This window comes from Chionomys nivalis, chromosome 20 (assembly GCF_950005125.1).
Source record: "Chionomys nivalis chromosome 20, mChiNiv1.1, whole genome shotgun sequence".
Taxonomy (NCBI): domain Eukaryota; kingdom Metazoa; phylum Chordata; class Mammalia; order Rodentia; family Cricetidae; genus Chionomys; species Chionomys nivalis.
The window spans coordinates 53,638,753-53,655,215 of record NC_080105.1 but is presented as its reverse complement, the minus strand read 5'-3'; the positions used below and the strand labels follow the sequence as shown (position 1 = coordinate 53,655,215).

The 16,463-nt window shown below is 47.2% G+C and overlaps 1 protein-coding gene across 2 annotated transcripts in view; it reads left to right on the top strand.

Annotated features, from left to right (window-relative positions):
- Positions 1-16,463, top strand: part of Myom2 (myomesin 2) — a 62,103-nt gene that overhangs the window by 6,803 nt on the left and 38,837 nt on the right. For both annotated transcript variants that reach the window (XM_057752760.1, XM_057752761.1), the window contains exons 3-11: positions 1,397-1,546; positions 4,449-4,587; positions 4,719-4,876; positions 5,297-5,389; positions 10,677-10,765; positions 10,858-10,908; positions 13,424-13,588; positions 13,935-14,096; positions 16,086-16,227. In XM_057752760.1, the coding sequence (XP_057608743.1) occupies positions 1,397-1,546; positions 4,449-4,587; positions 4,719-4,876; positions 5,297-5,389; positions 10,677-10,765; positions 10,858-10,908; positions 13,424-13,588; positions 13,935-14,096; positions 16,086-16,227 (1,149 nt within the window). The remainder of the gene's footprint in view (positions 1-1,396; positions 1,547-4,448; positions 4,588-4,718; positions 4,877-5,296; positions 5,390-10,676; positions 10,766-10,857; positions 10,909-13,423; positions 13,589-13,934; positions 14,097-16,085; positions 16,228-16,463) is intronic.

The window sequence follows — 16,463 nt, the reverse complement described above, 5'->3', positions numbered from 1 at the left end:
ACCACACATACATATGCACACACATACAGGCACAAACACACACTCACATGCTACACACACACACGTACACACCACACATACACACACACTATATACATGACCATATTACACAGAAAAACAAACACAGGTACACACCATAACACACATACACACTACACACACACAAACCACACACACACTCATACACACAGGCACAAACACACACTCACATGCTACACACACACATACACACCACACATACACACACACTATATACATGACCATATTACACAGAAAAACAAACACAGGTACACACCATAACACACATACACACTACACACACACAAACCACACACACACTCATACACACAGGCATAAACACATACTCGCATGCTACACACACACATACACACCACACATACACACACACTATATACATGACCATATTACACAGAAAAACAAACACAGATACACACCATAGACACACATACACACACACAAACCACACACACATTCATACACACAGGCACAAACACAGACACACCACACACTCATACATACACACACACCACATACACATATGCACATACATAACAGACACACACACACCACATACATCTCACACACACACACCACACATAAACTGTACATGTGAACACATCACACATACATTAACACATACACATATCATACACACACACACACCATACACACACACACACCATACACATGAACACATCACACACAAACACGAACACAGACACATACCATACACACACACCACACCACATACACACACATACTATACACGTAAACACATCACACACACACACACACGAACACAGGCACACCACCTTCACCCCCTCACACACCAACATCTACAGGCAGCATCTTGACTGAAAAACAAAAAGGATGGTTCAGGAATGGCTGGCAGAGAAGGCGACCCACCAGCTCTAGGGAGCTCGGCGGGGGATGTTTCTCAGAGGTGGTTTGCAGACTGAGGGAGAATACCACATGCTAATATGCAGGCTTGGGTTTAGGTGTACTCATGCATATGTGTGCTTGTGATTGTATATGTATATATCAATATATATGTGTACCTGCACAAGTATAGATGTCTGGGTATGTGTGTTCATGACCATGCATCTTCCTGCTTATGTTTGTGTAGTATTTATTGGTATATGTATGTGCCTCTGTATGTGGTATGTATGCGTACACAGGCATGACGTATGCCCAGGTACATGTGTATGGACTACTTATGGGCATACATGTACATATGTGTGACTTGTATGTGCATGCTTTGGGTGCACATGTGTGTGCTGTAGGGAGGGATGGGTGTGTAGAAAGGAAACTGTGTGTGTTAGCATAAGTGTTAGTGATTTCCAGCACATCCTAATCGTTTTCACTGTTTGTTCAGGCGAGCAACCACCCAGTCATCATCTGAGAGGTCTCTTACAGAGAGGTCCTCTTCACAGAGAGCTTCCAGTCAGAGCTCCACTGGGGGTGTGTGCAGGCTCTGTGCAAAGCGGGTGAGCGCCTCAGATGAGGAGGAAGTTGAAAAGAACAGGTAATTGCTTTGCGCCCTCCCTCGGCCGCAGCCCATAGCTCCAGTGCTTCTAAGTGCGGTCCTCCAATTCATATGTGGGCTGGGTGACCTGGGGCAGAGAAGGGCAAGGGGGTACTAGCTGGGGAGGTCCAGCAGGCAGAAGCCGGGTTGCTTGTAACCAAATCTGAGTTCTTTCAATCACTCATTTGCTCTTTACCATTTGACGTCAGTCCCAACACACAAGGGATTGGAACAGCATCTCCATCATTATTGTCCCAGGCTGAGATGCAGTTTTGGCTCACCCTCTGCATTCAGATCCCTGTCTTTCCAAGTTATCAGGAGCCTCCGCTCCACGGCTGAGTTTCCATCACAGCCTCTGGGGCTGTTGTCCCTTGGAGCAAGGTCATCTTCTGAGGAGGCAGCCAGTGTTTAAACAGCTGTCTCTGTGGACACCAAGGGCTATGAAGGGTTCCATAAATCATCGTATCTTAGATGTCAATGGATCTGGCTCATGAGGGTGCGTAGTCATAGGAAAGAGAAGGACCGGCCAGAATGTCAATCCTACAGTTACAAAATCCAAGTGATGGAGCAACAGCTGGTGGCCGTGCATTAGTCTTTCAAGAAAAACACGGGTAGGTCTGGAGGGACCGCTCAGTAGTTGACTCTTGCTGCTCCTGCAGGAGAGCCGAGTTTGATTCTCAGGCGACTCACAGCCACCTGTACCGCCCTCCAGTTCCCGAAGATCCTATGGACTGATGGTGGGAAGTTCAGCGGACAGTCTCTTTTTCAGTCGTTTGCAAAGTACAGTTCTTCAGTAACAACGATCCACTGTAGAGCTGTAACACAAGTGAGGTGGAAGCAAGATTCCTGGTGTTTTTAGATTCCTGGCATGTTAAATTCTTTTACATCCAGGGACAAGGAATTCTCAGCCATGTCAAAGTTATGATTATTTTTAAGCATACTTGTAGTAATCCTCACACTCCCATTTAGTTAGTTAAAATGTGTATTTAATGAATAAAATGCAGCCGGGTGGTGGTGGCAGACACCTTTAATCCTAGCACTCGGGAGGCAGAGGCAGGCGAATGTCTGTGAGTTTGAGGCCAGCCAGGTCTACAATAACTAGTTCCAGAACAGGCTTCAAAGCTACAGAGAAACCCTGAAACCCTGTCTCGAAAAACCAAAACCAAACAAGCCAAACCACCACCACCAACAACAAAGAATAAAATGTACCAAATTTAGTAGTACTTACAAAGAACTTCATCCGAGAGGAATAGTCAAACAGTGATATGATAAAGTTCAGGTCTTGTAGTAAGATAACAGCTCTCCGTGGAATCATATGTGGACACTGTTTAAGGACCCACAGGATTTAAGCTTAAGTTTAAGGACTTGAGGACTTCATTTATATAATGTATTACACCTTAAGAGTTCATTCAAAGGACAGGGATGAAGAATACTATATATGTGGACTTATAAGTATGAATTTTATTCATCCTTTTCTTACAAATTATCTTATCAGTGATTTAGGTATATAGTACTATGAATACTGTATACATTTATTTTATTATAAAGTGAGGGCTTCTGATGTTAAAAAATGACTTCAGAGTATAAGCTATGTGGGGTGGGGGGTGTAGGTCGGTGGTACTTAGCATCTGTGGTGCTCTGGGTATCATTCTGAGTCCCACGTAAACCATGTATGGTACATGACTAAATTCCCAGCAGCTGGGATGTAGAGGCAAGAGGATCAGAAGTTCAAGTCATCTTGGCCTCTATAGTGACTTTCATGTCAACCTGGGCTACATGGGACATAAACACTCTGAAGTTTTAAATATTCATTTTTTGGAAAGATATCTTCTGATTATATTTAAGTTTGGGAACAATACATTGGACATTTGAGCCATGCCGCTGTGTGTCCATCCATTCTATATCAGTGCGCCTTTGAACATAATAAATGTCACTCAGTGTCCCCGCTGTCGGATGAGGAAAGTGGACATCATTAACTGGAATGGTTGGTAGGTTGGTTATGAATCCCACACAGTTTGGGGACAGTCTCAGTGGATGGAAATCTTCATGACACACAGATCCTTTGCACTGGGTTCTCTCACTTTGAGTCTGGGTTTGAGTTACGATGGCACCTCTTAGCCTAAGGTTAACATCGGTCCTCTTGGTAGGTATAGGGTTACAGGTGTGGGGTTGGCCAGTCCTCTACTCACCCCACTGTCCCCCGTGGAATCATATTTTACTCTCATCAGTCATGTGGGTATCTTCGCCATGTCAGGTCTTGAGATCACTGCTTCCTCCATAGTGGACTGGGTGGCAAGTGAGTGATCCCTGGGGTCCAGGGAGCTGAAACCACTGCATTGCTGCAGATGAGTGGGCCCCGCTGAGCCCTGATGGGAGTCTCGGTCTCTCATTATGTGCTACCACTCTCAAACAGCCCTAATTGTTATCAAAGTTCTTACCATTCCTTGCAGGCATTAGTCCAGTCTGGTACATATTGGTCCTTTGCTTTGGTAAGAAAGGGCTGACTCTGACTTCCCAGGATTAAGACTGGCATTTCTTCATTGTTTATGAACCCTCACCCTCTACATGCAGGGACCTTTCCAAGCACCCATATATACATACATGCTCTTGAAGGAGTGGCCAAGTATATTATTAGTCTGGTCTCTCATGCCAAGAAAGCAAGAGATGTGTCCTGTGCATATCTATATTAATAAACCACACACCTGCTGTCCTTTGTAACTTCCTGTGTGCCCTTAATGCGCTCTGAAAAACAAGAGGCAAAACTAAGTAGAAAAGGTTGGTTTGTTTCCCTCCATTGTCTTCTTTTTTCCCCTTCACACTGAGGGATGGGTAGCCAGAGAGGATCAGTCTAGTCTGTCTTGTCACATGTCCTATGACTAACAGAGTTCCTGGGCTCTCCTAGGTACCGCTCCCTAGAGGCTTCCTATGGAGAAGCTAAGAGACAGCGTTTCCTCAGTGAGCTGGCCCAGCTGGAGGAGAATGTCCACCTGGCACGGTCACTAGCTCGTGACAAGCTGGACAAGTACTCCCTGGAGCAGATGGTAGGAGGACCTCCCAGCTCCTTAGGGTGCAAAGAAGGAGAGTTTGCATGCATGCAGGTGGTTTAATGCTTCACTGCTAGAGGGATACTCTTGCCACACCCACCCTGACCATCCTTGCTTCTTCCTGGCAGGTGGACGACAAGCTAGCCTGGGAGAGACACTCATTTGAAGACCGGATAAGCAGAGCCCCTGAGATCCTGGTGAGGCTCAGGTCCCACACCATCTGGGAGCGGATGTCTGTGAAGCTCTGTTTCACTGTGCAAGGATTCCCCACACCTGTCGTGCAATGGTGAGTGACCGCATGCATGCAGGGCTGCTTTCCTCCGAGAACTGTGTGCGTGGAAGATATACACGCCTAAAGCCTGTCCTGTAGAGCTATGGAAGTCCCTGAGGGAAACGCATGCGCAACATTCAAAATGCCTTTCTAGTTAATCCTCAGGGCCAGGCTGGGACCTGGCTAGCATCACCTGTGTTTCTTTTTAAATGGAATGATAATTTCTGAGTTCATAAGAGGTTCAGGCAGGTATATGGGGTTCTGTCTGTTTGAATGTTACAATTCCTACCTCTTCTTGAAAGACAACTCCAGAGTGTTTTGCATTAATGGGCAGGGGAGAGAGGAGCCGATGTTTCTCAGAGCAAAAAAGAGGTTGGGATAAAACTGCAGAAGTATGTCCACTGTTACACTAAAGTGAATATTTCCCCCGACCAGGTACAAAGATGGCAGTCTGATCTGCCAGGCAGGTGAGCCGGGGAAGTACCGGATTGAGAGCAGGTATGGTGTGCACACCCTGGAGATCAACAGGTGAGGAGCTACAGCCAATGTGTGCTGGGATCTCATCCTATGATTGAGGGCAAACTACAAAGACAGTGGAAGCTGGCTGGGAGAGGCAGTAAAGCCCTCAACCCTGCCCTCAGGAGGGTGAGGCAGAGAGTCTGGGGTGTCTAGGCCAGCCCAACTGACTGAGACTTAACTGTGTCTGTAATCTCAGGAAGACTTTGATGTCAGGGAACCTGGCAGTATATTCCTGGGCAGAGTGCTCTGACCGGTAGGCCTGCGTAGGTTGGTTTGAATGAACAGTTAGCTTTTCATCAAGAAGTGTTTTCTCTTTATCAAGTATGGAAATAGTCACACCCCTACCCAATGTTGGCAGCATTCAAAATTTACACCCAGAATAATATCAGCTTTCAACAGTGAAGAAACACCCAGAAGGATCTAAGTCAGTTGGCCCTGGTAGGTCATGGTGGAATGATCCAGAAACACGAGTCTCTTGATTTACCAAGACCAATGCATCTCTTCTGTCTATCTCTGTCTCTGTCTGTCTTTCTTTTTCCTCCCTACTGGGGGGTTGTCTTAGCAGATCAAGAGAATTTCATGTTCTTCAAGAAAAGAACAACGGGAAACCCCACAAATTATAGCTTCGCTCAGCTGTTCATTCCAAAGTGCTGAGCTTCAGATCATCTGATCCGGGGCGTCTCCAGGGTGAGGAATGCCTTGCCCGTCTCTCTAGCTGGCTGTGGAATGAGCTTTTCCTTGCATTCTGAGATGACATTTGCTCCTATGAATATTCTTTGGCTCCTGCAGTTGGATTCTTCAGACACTTAAAAGCAAACAGGCTCCTCGGCACTACTCTATTTGAACTTTAACTTGTTATACTTGTATGTTTTCCTCTGGCCACCCATAATGAGAGCCTCCTTTTTATTCCCAAAGGCTTTTTACTGCTCTCTTATTCTGAGGGGCACTTAGAACAGTCCGTTCTCATTTCTTATTAGTGGCACCGCCATCATCCCCGCTTTGCAGAACATTTTCATGACTACACTTCTCTTCTGATTTACTCTTTGACTTTGGCGTTTAAGCTCTGAGCTAAGAGTTAAGTGCTAAGTCTGATTTCTACATCACTTACTGTTTAAGAACCCCGAGTGTTGTCTACCAACGAGGAATCCATTTATGGTGTCTGTTCATCTTTAGCAAAGATACAATTGCATTTAGTTTCCATAGGAAGTTGTGTTGAGACACTTTTACACTGAGATTTCGAGAGGCAAAAGAGGTCCCATGGAAGTAAAAATTGAGACCAAAAGAAAGCCTTCCTGTTCTGGGAATCCATCCAAACAGAAAGTAAAACCCTTGCAGAGTTCTCTCAGCATGAAGCAAAGGCTAGAATTAGACTCTAGGTTTGCGGAACGTTCCCTTTGGGTCGGGAGGAGCAGAAAGGGAGGGAAGGTCCCCTGGGACTGGTGGGGATGGGGTCATAGTTCACTGTCTCCAAGTTAGCCTTGGCTGAAATCAGGGTTTGGTAGAGTTCCCAGAACCACCCTGCGTCCCATTAGGAACCGTTTCCTACAGCTCTACTACATTCAGTAGTGGTGGAATATTCCAGGGCTTACTTCCATACAAGGATGGTTGCTCGCTTATTATTTATATCCATATCACTGTTTCAGAGTTTCGTAGAGACCAAAAGCACCAAAGAGTATAATGGACAAGATGAAGGAAGATACCAGAAGTTGTAACATGCACCCTGCCTACCCAGCAGTCACCTGGGTGCACCCGATTCTGGGGAACAGCTGTCATATTTGGACAGGTCATAGGTTTCCTATCCAATGGGAAGAAAGCTCTGGAGCCTGCCTCCCAGGCCGGCTGTCTCCCGAGCCGGGCTCTCTCCCGAGCCGGCTTTCCTAAGCAGTAGTTATTGCAGAGGAAGAAGCGCTTCTCCCATCAGACCTTCTCCCAAGTGCTCCAAGTGCTAATGGGTGAACGGAGGAGCTAATCAGTGCTAATGCGTTAGGTGGCGCTGTCCCATCTGCATGTCTGAGTCAGCGCGGGGAAAGCTGGGAGTTCCAGGGAGGTGGCCTGAGGTGCAGCGCTTTTTTCCTCTCTCCTGTGGTCTGTTCTGCAACAAGCTTTGTTCTCTTCCTGTGCCATGTCAGCTCTTCCTTACTCAGAAACGGTTCAGGGGGATTGGAAGGCCCTGATGTTTGGAGGACTTTGGGCAAAGAAAGAAAACTTCGTACAGGAGAGAGTGGGAGGACTCTTTTCTGACTCAGTGATTGAGCTAATGCATTATAACCAATGATGATAAGCTTGATATTTATATTTATAATATATATTTATAAAAGTGTAAAAGCTTTTCAAATACATTGTTTCATTTTGGTCATCAAAATCACCCTTAGAAAGCATTTTAGGAATTTAAAATATAGGTACCTTTGGGGAGGGATAACATCTATACATGAGGACTGTGAACTGATCAAGGAAGTGAGAGGTACCAAGGTACCACGGCTGGAGCATTACAGCCTTGGCAGCCGTGTTCTCTGCGGTTATTCTGACCGACCACTATTGAGAACAGCCCTAACTTGCCAAGATGAACAGTTACAAACAGAAACAAGTTTTACCTTGAGTTTAAAGGACGTTACTCGATTGAGGTGGAATCTTTACTGAGGTCTAGGTCCAGACAAATTATATACTATATAAATGACATACTATAGAGTTCTAAACACTGCTCTTAGTTGTGCAAATAGGGTGTGATACATCTGAGCACACACATTTACTCTGGATTTAAAAATTGAAGAGATTTGCACTGCCACAAAGGAAACTCAGTTTGGAAACCATTATATCAACATGAAGGGCTGTTGTTGGAACTGGAGATCATGAGGTCTCTTCAGTGGACTGGACACCTGGGTACCATCTGTGTCCACACTCCCCTGAGGACTCTTTATGGCCTAAGTGTTAATCTCCTTCTCAGCTCTGAGGACCAGGTGATCTGCTAGGCCAAGGGCAGTCTTTGTCCTCTGGGCTCCTCCTGGAAGTCCTGCCCAGGCTTCCGCATGCTCTCCTCTGGCTGGTTCCTTTGGGTGTGCTGCTCCTACTTCCAAGCTTTGTCTGGGCCACTATGTGGCCCTGGTTGGTCTTTGTGTTGGTCAGGCAGTCACTGCACAGACTCTGTCTCTTTCCGTCACCTGTCCAGGACCCCCACCCATGCCAATAGTCACCAGGCTGTCATTTTTCCCATTTTGCAATGCCGATGATGGTGGAGGTAGGTGGGTGTTGGTGGAGTAAGCATCCATGCTGTGGCACTTGCTTCTGTACCCTGTTCTTCTGCACCGAGGTAGGGCTGCCTGCAGAATTTCTAACTGCAGAGCTGATTGCTTCCTCATTGAAGCAGGCCAGCACTGCGCTGTGCTGACGGGTGGCAGCTGGTGTTCACGCCTCCCAGGTGAACGGAACATGACGTTCTGTGTGAATGTCCAGATGGACAGGGCTATGTTGACCTCTGTGAGAAGCGGCATTTAAAGGGGCCAGATGTCATGCCTGACACAGCAGAAGTGGGTTGGAACTCCCAAGAGAAAAGAAGGGCGTTGGCGGACAGCATAGGACTCTGAGAATTCTCCCCCTTTCCTAGAGATATTATATCTTTGGTCACAGAAAATATTTTCAGCTCTGAAAGTGCCAGAGAAGAAAGCCAGGTGATAGAAAACTTGCAGGACAGGGCTTTGTCTCTGGGATGCTGGCTGGAGGCATTTTAAAATTAGACTTGGGCAAAGTTTTTATTTCTTATAAGTGAACTTGTGCTATTTCTTCCCAGTGCCCTCAGTTAGGGAAACAGCAGGAATGCAACTTTTGGAGCCCTCTGGAGCTTGCTTTCCGAACTTTCCAAGTGTCAAATTCTCCCACGGTGTTTTTTAGGATCTACTGGTGATGTTATATAAGCCTGTAGCTGGGGACCGTGGTGCTGGGAACATGGCACAGTCAGTAGGGGCTTGTCGTGCAAGCGTGCAGACCTGAGAGCTGGGCAACAGGCATGGGCGCAATCTCAGTGCCGCTGACACACAAACGGGTGAAACCTGGGGCCGTCTACCTAGTCAGCCTAATGTGGTCTGAGCTCCGGGCCAATTGGAAACCTTGCTTCCACGGTGAGCAGATCCCAAGGCACAACTCCAGAGGATGACCTCTGGCTTTCGTGTGCATGCACACTCATGTACCTACACATACATATACATGAGCACATATGTATATACACACAGGAGAGAGGGTGAGAGTGAGACCCCCACCAGACCCTAACGGGGTACCTAGCATAAATCAGAGGACATAAAGCCGCCTGGGTCTCTCTTGTCACGTTTTCTAGGGAAGATTAAGGGGTGGGGTGCCAGTTCATCACCACAGAAGTGGCCTCACTTCTGAAGGAAGCCAGGAGACGAGAACCCTACACTCTGAGAGTTTGGGCCCCTGCCGTCTCAAGCTCATAGTCTTCCTGGGATGGACGCGTGCACACCCATGTATTAGGTGGGACCCAGCCCAATGAGGCCAGTGTGGTCATTCCAGTCTTGGAAGGATTGTACCATTTGTGGTTTTCAACATCAGCTTCTGGCTGAGGAATGCTCTGGGAGTGAGGCAGCCCTGAGTCTGCTTTACTTGACTAGCAGGGTGCTCCACACTCAGGAAAGCTTGTAGGTTTCTGCTCAGGCCTCAGATACAAGCTCGGGTTCCTGCCTGGGACTCTGGAAAGTTCTCAGCAGCCTGGTCCTGCTGTCATCTCAGAATCATTTAGAACAGGACAGTGGCAAACACAGTCCCAGATGGGAAGCATCAACACAACGTAGAAACCGGCACCAGTCGCCAGCTCCTGGACTACCTCAAGCCAACTAGAGATCAGCTCCTAGGGAGGAGAGCAGCCACCCTCTACAGAACAGGCATAGGACTCTCCCAAACATGCTTCTTTATTGGCCCAGCAGAAGGTTCTGCTATGTATCAAGATTCCAGAAGCCTTTCCCGTGACTAGATAAAACAACAGATTCAACTAGGCTGAGAAATAGGGCCAGACAGACCTGATGAATTCTCCTTGAGAGTGAAATAAATGATTTCTGGAAGCTCTCCTATCCTTCCTTTCTGAGGGTGCAAGCCACACATAGTTTGGGGTCAGGCATGCCTCTGTATCTATAATTAATACTATGCCCTGCCTTCTGTTCCAAGATAGTGCTGGCGTTCTCCAATAAATCACAAGCGATCCAGGCCATGTGGTTGGCTTTTCAGGAATGCTTTGTTCAAGTTCAGGAGGCCGACCATGTCAGGACATCTCTTAAACTTGCTTTCTCTCCCCAAGGGCCAACTTTGAAGACACGGCCACTTACTCAGCAGTAGCCACGAACCCCCACGGACAAGTGTCTACCAACGCTGCGGTGGTGGTGAGAAGTATGTTCCTGCTGTCTGTCCGGCGTAGAGGAAGAAGGTCTTTGTCCTTGCCTGTGTCCTTCTGTGTCTCATTCACCCAAATTTCTCCACAGGGTACCGAGGAGATGAGGAGCCATTGCACTCTGTAGGACTCCCAATTGGATGTAAGTATACCTGGCTGTCTTTGTCTAGAAAGATTTGTTTAGTGACAACTCACTAGGTGAGAAATGATTTTCTCAGGGTAAAATCTTGGTTAAACTTATGTGGCTAATACCTTTCTAGGTTTCTCCAGCCAGGGCTATTGAATGATAATTTTCTCTGCTGGCAAACTGGGTTTTTTTTTTAGCCACAGGCAAAACCATCGCTTATAGAGACTTTCTGTATCTGAATGGGAAAAAGAAATGAACACAAATTCCTGGACAGAATCTGGGATGGTGTCATAGTTTGTGTGTGAAGACACTCCATGCCCTAGAAAATCTCTAGGCCACTTATATGGAGCAGCCGCCTGAGGTCTAGATGGGACGTGTGTGTGGACAGTGACACACACCACCTCAGAGTCCAACAAACCTCTTCCTCGTGTGTGGTGCCCTGGAGGATGTGGCCCCTCGTCTACTGTCAGTGTCAAAACCCCTCCACTTGCCTTTAAACACCATGCATCAGAATTGGGAGACACCACCTACCAGCCATAGGCTCCTTGTCCACAGTGACCTACAGTGGCCTTGTCATGAGCTATGCACGTGACCTGTGACCCAGGTTGGTTTTTCCCTGGGAGGCTCAAGAGTTGTGCTGACTCGGACCAGGTGAGGCAGGCTGCCAGAGATGAGGGTCTGCTTCCAACAGAACTCATGCATGGCTTAGGGACAAGGTTTAAATTTCTCCTATACTTCTACCAGAGGGATTGTGCTTTCCGTGTGGGCTCTGGCTTGGTCATGATTCTATTTACACATGAGCCCTAATCATGAAGAGTTGATGACAACATTTCCTAAGGATAGATCCTTTGGCAACCACCAATTATATTATTTTGGTGTATATGCATGAGTTTTATTGGATGGGCCCACATCTAGTCCTTGGCTGGTATTAAACCACTCCGGGAGCATGGGGCAGGCTAAGGTTGGTGCAGGGAGGGTCTATGGAGCTGGAGTCTCATACACCTTGAATACGCCGATCTTTGAGTATCAGCCCTGTTTCTAGGTTTCTTCCACTAAAATTTTCTTCTTTCTAAACAGATACTGGAAATACTTTTAGATCACAATGACAATAAGTGCGCTTGTATTCACCATGTAACTTTTTTTTAACCATTTTTGTACTTTCGAAATTAGTGTAAAGCTCACATGGCACAGAGTTAACCCCTTAAAGTGCACAGTTCAGCCATGCTTCAGCTGTTTTAAAAGGGCTGGAGCTATCATGGAGTTGGTAAGAACTTCCGGACACTCAGTTAATCTGCCAGGTCAAAAAAATCACTATTTCCATTCTGCAGACAGTTTCTGAACTTTCCCTGTATGCATGTGTTTTAAATCACAGTGGTTTTGGGTTTTAAAATTTACTTTTTGTTCTTTTGGTTTTTTTTTTTGTTGTTGTTTTTGTTTTTGACACCCCATTTCTCTGTGTAGCCCTGGCTGTCCTGGAACTAGCTCTGTAGACCAGGCTGGTCTGGAACTCACTGAGATCTGCCTGCCTCTGCCTCCCGAGAGCTAGGATTAAAGGCAGGCACCTCCACTGCCTGGCCTCAAATTTACTTTTTAAGTGTGGTGGCACACACTCGGGATGCAAAGGCAGGGAGATCCCAAGTTGAAGGCTAGCCTGAGCTACATAATGCAACCTTGCCTCAACAAAGAACTGGGGATGATAGCTCAGGGGTAGATACTTGCCTAGCGTGTGCCAGGCCCTGAGTCGGACACCAGTGCTGTAACAACCAGCTAACCACAGCCTGTTGACTTCCTCCTGAAGCACACGCTCTCCTGAGTGCATCTTTGAGGTTTAATCTGGCTCTAGTTGACATCTCCAGGTCTGCTTAGATCACTTGCTGTGAAATGGCACACAGATCAGAACAGTCCACAGTTTATTCTTAAAGAGGAAGATGTCATACCACCAGTGGGTATGTCTTTCCCAAAGCCACTCTTTGGGTTGAGGTGGGCCGTAAATCCTATGTTGTAAGCGCAGTCAGGTCTGCACTATGTCCCTGTGTGACCATGTCCCTAATGACAAGACAGAGAAGGCTGCTTGTTTGACTACAGAATGGCGGTCTCCCAGGAGGGTGACTGAGAAGGGGCCGCGGTTCCGGGTTTGCAGGCCTGATGTCTTAGATTGCCAGTGTGTGTTCTGGCAGGTGCTGCTTCCTGGTTTATAGGTGGTCCTTCCTGGTCCTTCTGGGTACAAAGCTGTCTCTCTTCCTTCTCTGTAAGGGCCCTGACCCCACCATGGTGCCCATCCTTGTGATTCCATCAAACCCGAATCACCTTTGAAGGATCTACTGCTTTCATATCATGGTGGTTAGGGCTTCAGCACATGAGTCTGAGGGATGCAGAGCCTCAGGCCTTCCCACCCCAGAGGGCATGTACCCCATAACCAGGTGAGGAAACAGCAGACAGCAGGCAGTGCTCTGAGTGCATTTGCTGTGCTGAGACCCAGGCACACAGGCTGGCTGGGTGCCAACAGTATCTGTCCTCCCTACACCCACAGTGCCGCTTTCATCCGTGATTCCGTACACCCATTTTGACATCCAGTTTCTGGAGAAATTCGGGGTCACCTTCAGAAGAGAGGGCGAGACAGTCACACTCAAGTGCACGCTGTTGGTGACGCCAGATCTGAAGAGAGTGCAGCCACGAGCTGAGTGGTACCGGGATGGTGAGTGCTGTGGTGAATTAGGCCTAGGGACACCGCTGACACAGTGTCCCCAGTGGGGACATTGCCTCCTTACTGCTAGACTTGTGAGCCCTTGGTGGAGGTGTGGCCTCAGGCATTTGTCCCTCATCTCTGCTGGTGTGTTAGCTGCTGGCAGAAAAACAGACGTGTGTGTGTGTGTGTGTGTGTGTGAGTGAGAGAGAGAGAGAGAGAGAGAGAGAGAGAGAGAGAGAGAGAGAGAGAGAGATCTTGGCAGCCTAACACTGACCTTGAACACCATCTAGGAGCCCTTTGGAGCAGCTGATGAGGAAGCCCCTGGAGCTAACCTTGCCCTCTGTTACTGTTTCAGACGTTCTACTGAAAGAATCGAAGTGGACGAAGATGTTCTTTGGGGAAGGCCAGGCCTCGCTGTCCTTCAGCCACCTGAACAAGGATGATGAGGGGCTCTACACCCTGAGGATCGTGTCCCGGGGTGGCGTTAGTGACCACAGCGCCTTCCTGTTTGTCAGAGGTGCTTCAGTGGGTGGGGTCTAAGCAGAGGGTTGGAAGAAGCCACACGGGAAGTGGGGACAGGGAAGAGATACAGGAAAGCAGATGGGACATCTTGGTTATTGCACACTCCCCTGCCCAGAAATAGCCCCTTCCAAAATGAGAGGCATGTCTGCCATCATGACCCGGACTTGTGAGTAGGCAGATAGAGTTAGATGCATGGTCTCTGCTCCTTACTGTTCCTACCCATCTAGAATTTATAAAGGGAACCCCCAGAGTGAGTGTGCTGCACGCTCAGTTCCATGGAAGATGCAGTTTTAGACTCTGACAGTGGTTTTTTTTTTTTTTTTGGACTTCAGTTCATTCCTGCTTACTCTGGTCACAACATGCCGGCAACAGTTACAGAATGCCCTGGGTCAGGCTGAATCCTCTGTCCTGCCTCCAACCCTCAACACAGGCTCATCAGTATGCCCTTCTTAATTATATAATAAGGAAGTGTACCATGATGCACCAGGCATAGCACCAGGCAATAGCAATGATGGCATGCATTGTAAACACTCATCATACATATGTGTATAGGTGTGTATAGATGTGTGTTCATGCACAATCTGTACAGACCACTGAAAATTCCCATGACAACTCTGTAAGGTGCCCTGTTCCCCAGCTGGAGACACCAAAGCTCAGAGAACTTAGTTATCTTTCTTGCGGGGGAGCCGGGGCTGAACTCTGTTGGAGCCATAGCCTGGGAGCGTTCCCCCTGCAAAACCTAGTGTACTGTCTTAGAGTTATTTCCCCTTCTCAGCAAGCTGCTTCTGCCCTCCCTGGCCCACCCACCCAGGCTTCCCTCTGTGGGCTCCTTCCTGAGCCTGTTGGGGAGACCCCAGTTATGGAGGCTGTCCCAGGTTGTGGTGTTTTCTGTCTCGTGTGGCCAGCCCTCTTCAGCTGGTCCCTCTGTTCAGCCTCCTGGTGTGAGAAAGTCCTTGGGATGTTAGTTTTTTTTTCTCTCAGTGGCAGTTAGAACTTCACGGAGAGCTGTGCCATTAGAGTATGTTACCTCAGGAACAAAAATATACATTTCGCTTTTGTACTTCCCGCAAGCTCACATAAGCACGCAGGGCTGTGATTTCAGGCTCTCCCATACAGTTTTGTGGGCTTTATTAGCGTCGGCGTTAAGAGATACCTCTCATTCTCCTGTGTGCCTCTGGCAGGGTGCTGTGCACCATAAAAATGCAATGACTTCAATCTGGTTTCATTGCCTTGCTTATTCAGGACTCTGAGCAGGGAGAACAGGACACAAACCTGGGGAGCCCAACCGTTCTAATCTCTTTCTGGAGGTTACGAATGGAGAGGAGCCAGTATACTCGATCTCAATAAATCCCGGGCCTTTATTACATTAGGGGGGTTCGAACTAGACACCACAGAACACTCAGCTTTCTGTGGGCATGCAACATCATGGCTCCTGAATAAATATGAATTTTAGATAAGAAAATCAAGTGTTAAATGTATTAGCTCTCTAAACAGCTCTGCTGGCCTTCAATGTACTGTAATGAAAATCGCACTTACAGGCCACAAGATGAATGGGGAAGCTTTGACCCAGGCATTTGACCACAAAGTTGTCTTTTTTTTTAATTCTCACATTTTCTAAGAAATTTGAAATATAAAAGCATCTCAGTTGGTATTCCTCAGGTGTTGCAAAGTCTACTTCACCACCACTCCATTATTAGCAAATTTTGACTACTTGTAATATTTTACCACGTAAAATTAAGTGAAGGAAAATTCTGATCAATTTATAAAAAAATCCACAGATACAAGACTAAATGATCTAGGTTTTTTTAAAAATGCATATAGACATTTATATTTCTTGATATCAGTCTGTTGGGTTATTAAACATGTTCAAATAATTGGTGATAAAGATCAAGCTGATGAGATAGAATGCGAGTTTGGAGGTCTGTGGGCAGGCTTGGCAGTAACCCCACCTTGTAGGTGATGTGAACACATTTTCCCATGACAGATGCTGACCCCCTGGTCACAGGGGCTCCTGGAGCACCCATGGACCTGCAGTGCCATGATGCCAACAGAGACTATGTTATCGTGACCTGGAAACCACCCAACACCACTACCGAGAGCCCTGTCATCGGCTACTTCATTGACAAGTGAGCGTGTGCTTCATTCCCCTAGGGATGGGAAACACCAGTGACATAGCTAAGGATACTGGGATGTTCAATGTCACTGTAGGCCGACGGTGCCATTCAGGAGAGTGGTCATGCCACTATTTGGCTACCCAATGTCACTGTTAAAGTAGTTGATAAATGATGCTAGTAGCTTGAGGCCTGGGAGACCCCCCGGGGGCTGGTTGACCAGTAACAAGACTGATCCTTCATCTGCGGAA